Here is a 3624-nt window from a genome sequence, read left to right as displayed (position 1 = left end):
TTTAAGAACTACCACAAATGAATCAGTACTGAAATTCTTAAAATGGTAATGATCATTTGTAGTGTAAAGGTCTTTTTTCCCCTTACAGTAAGAGCTGTAGGATTTTTTTAGAGGTGCCAAGGAAACTGCCAACCCTGAAGTTACAGAAGTATTTTTCAGTGTTTAAATGGCTATTCTTATTTCTGTGTTCAGCACACATTTACTAATGAGTGTTTCTCTGCTGCTGGTGCCAAACCAAAGAATTGAGGAGGAAATATCATGAAATTGGATGATGCTGTTAAACGGTAGGGAAGAATTGATGCTCAGCATGTTTCCTTTGTATTTTATTTTTTTAACTTGAAATAGGCAAGACCTTGCCCTGACATTTGCATGACTTGTTACATTCAGTATTAAAGGCTTTACTTCTAGTTAAACTCCAATGCAGGAACCACGTTTGTATAGACAAAGATTTTCACCCATGCAAAACAGGAGTCTCCACTTGCTCTTCATATTATCCGTTGTCTTGTCTTATAATGTGTCCGGGAGGTTAACATCTTGAATATTCTGATGATTCCTACCTTACTCATTTTTGCCTTTTGAGGCCCTTGTCACTTCTTTCAACTCTCCCCCTGTGTTAGAACATTTCTTTTAAGTATCCACTGTGGTTGAACTTGTTATCTGCCATCCAGCTACATGCGTTATACATTGGAATGAGCAGGAAAAGCTAGTGTCTGGCTTTTTCTTATCTTGTTGCCAATTACAGCTGATATACATAGCTGTACAGGAAACAAAATATCAGAATTTCTATAGCTATTCTTGCTACAAAGTTTCATGAAATTGGTAGAGTTCACTGAAAGGGCTTGAGAAGTCTTTGTTTAGAGAGCATACTTAAATATTTGAGATTAATTTAATGTTCTCCTTCTCCCTTCTTTCTTTCTTTCAGGCTATTCAAACTCCAGAAGGACCAACACCAAATAAATTATGAATGTTGAACAAGATGACCTTACATCCACAGCAGATAATGATAGGTCCTAGGTTTAACAGGGCCCTATTTGACCCCCTGCTTGTGGTGCTGTTGGCTCTTCAGCTTCTTGTGGTGGCTGGTCTAGTGAGGGCTCAAACTTGCCCTTCTGTCTGCTCCTGCAGCAACCAGTTCAGTAAAGTGATTTGTGTACGGAAAAATCTGAGAGACGTTCCAGACGGCATCTCCACGAACACCCGGTTACTCAATCTCCATGAGAACCAGATCCAAATCATTAAAGTTAATATCTTCAAGCATCTGAGGCACCTAGAAATCCTGCAATCACATCAGAACAATTGAAATAGGGGCTTTCAATGGTCTGGCCAATCTCAACACTTTGGAACTCTTCGACAATCGTCTGACCACTATCCCAAATGGGGCTTTTGTATACCTGTCAAAACTGAAGGAACTGTGGTTGAGAAACAACCCCATTGAGAGCATTCCTTCTTATGCTTTTAACAGAATCCCTTCTCTCCGGAGGTTGGATTTGGGGGAATTGAAAAGGCTTTCATACATCTCAGAAGGTGCCTTTGAAGGTCTGTCCAATTTGAGGTATTTGAATCTTGCCATGTGCAATCTTCGAGAGATTCCTAACCTCACCCCACTTGTAAAACTGGATGAGTTAGATCTTTCTGGGAATCACCTGACTGCCATCCGGCCAGGTTCTTTCCAAGGGTTAATGCATCTTCAGAAATTGTGGATGATACAGTCCCAGATTCAAGTGATAGAAAGGAATGCTTTTGATAACCTTCAGTCACTTGTAGAGATCAATTTGGCACACAACAATCTAACACTACTGCCTCATGACCTGTTCACACCACTCCGCCTAGAAAGGATCCACTTGCATCACAATCCTTGGAACTGCAACTGTGATATCCTTTGGCTCAGCTGGTGGATTAAAGACAAGGCACCCTCCAATACTGCATGCTGCGCCCGTTGCCACACTCCTCCCAGTTTAAAAGGAAGGTACATTGGTGAGCTAGACCTGAATTACTTCACGTGTTATGCTCCAGTCATAGTGGAGCCACCAGCAGACCTCAATGTCACAGAAGGCATGGCTGCAGAGATGAAATGCCGGGCATCAACCTCCCTGACCTCTGTATCTTGGATTACTCCAAATGGATCTGTTATGACGCATGGGGCATACAGAGTTCGGATTGCTGTGCTCAGTGATGGCACATTAAATTTTACAAAGGTAACTGTGCAAGACACGGGTTTGTATACATGCATGGTGAGTAACTCTGTTGGGAATACCACAGCTTCTGCCACACTGAATGTGACTGCCCTGGATAACCCTGGTTACACGTACTTTTCAACCGTCACAGTAGAGACTGTGGAACCTTCTCAGGATGAGGCACAGACCACAGAGCAGGTTGGGCCCACACCAGTTACCAACTGGGAGACCACTAACATGACAACCTCACTCACTCCACAGAGCACAAGATCAACAGAAAAAACATTCACCATTCCTGTGACGGACGCAAACAACGGGATCCCAGGAATAGATGAGGTTATGAAGACTACCAAAATCATAATTGGTTGTTTTGTGGCTATCACTCTCATGGCTGCTGTGATGCTGGTAATTTTCTACAAAATGAGGAAACAGCATCACCGGCAGAACCATCATGCTCCAACACGGACTGTAGAGATCATTAATGTGGATGATGAGCTTACAGGTGACACACCCATAGAGAGTCACTTGCCCATGCCAGCAATAGAGCATGAGCACCTAAATCACTATAACTCTTATAAGTCTCCTTTCAACCACACAACAACAGTTAACACAATAAATTCAATACACAGTTCAGTGCATGAACCGTTATTGATCCGAATGAACTCAAAAGACAATGTACAAGAGACTCAAATCTAAAACATTTATGACATTATGGGGTGGGGGTGGGGACAACAAAAGATGGTTTATAAAACAAATGACACAAATGACTGGGCTAAATCTACTGTTTCAAAAAAGTGTCTTTACAAAGAAAAAGAAATTTATTTATTAAAAATTCTATTGTGATCTAAAGCAGACAAAATTATGTGTATTCCTCAGAACCTGTTTTTGCTGCACTTATTTACCCTCCTCGTTCCTTTTTTCCTCCCCAGCCTACCCTGATTCCCATTTGCCATATTTTTCATAGGATATCTTGATTCCCTAAAAGAACTGGTCTAGGAAATTTTGTAAGAATTGTGTTACACTTCGGGAATTTTTATGGTGAATTCTAGTGGTGAGATTCGGTCTATTTTGTCACTTTTTCTCTTTTTTCCCTTTGTTTTCTCATGTCCTTTTTGAAATTATTCAATAGAGGATGGAATAATAACAGCAACTTTACAAGTGAGAAAAACAAAAAAGCAAAACTTTTTTTTTCCCATGTAATGATTTGCTCTGTATTTACCAAAAGCATCATTCTGTGAAAAAACGGAAGAAAAAGTAAAAAAAAACCACAAAGCCCCCAAGAAATTAATTTACTTGTGAAAACCTATAAACCCCATGATCTTTTAAACAATTCTAGAACCAGAATTTGTAGTTCAAACACTAAACAGATTATAAATAAAATATTGTTTTTTTCTGTACTTGGATATAGCTCATTTTTAGTGTGGCTTTAAACATCAAAAGTCTTTTAGAA

General features: G+C 39.9%; 1 protein-coding gene across 1 annotated transcript; it reads left to right on the top strand.

The window, feature by feature from the left end:
- Positions 1 to 964: 964 nt before the first annotated feature.
- On the top strand, positions 965 to 3357 carry LRRC4C (leucine rich repeat containing 4C). The gene is given in 2 exon segments (XM_009329684.1): positions 965 to 1278; positions 1280 to 3357. Coding segments are annotated over 2 exon segments (1905 nt in total). The 3' UTR covers positions 2871 to 3357.
- The last annotated feature ends 267 nt before the right edge of the window (positions 3358 to 3624 follow it).

The sequence above is a fragment of the Pygoscelis adeliae genome, unplaced genomic scaffold (assembly GCF_000699105.1).
Source record: "Pygoscelis adeliae isolate BGI_AS28 unplaced genomic scaffold, ASM69910v1 Scaffold117, whole genome shotgun sequence".
NCBI classification, from domain to species: domain Eukaryota; kingdom Metazoa; phylum Chordata; class Aves; order Sphenisciformes; family Spheniscidae; genus Pygoscelis; species Pygoscelis adeliae.
This window is presented reverse-complemented; position numbering and strand designations above follow the sequence as displayed.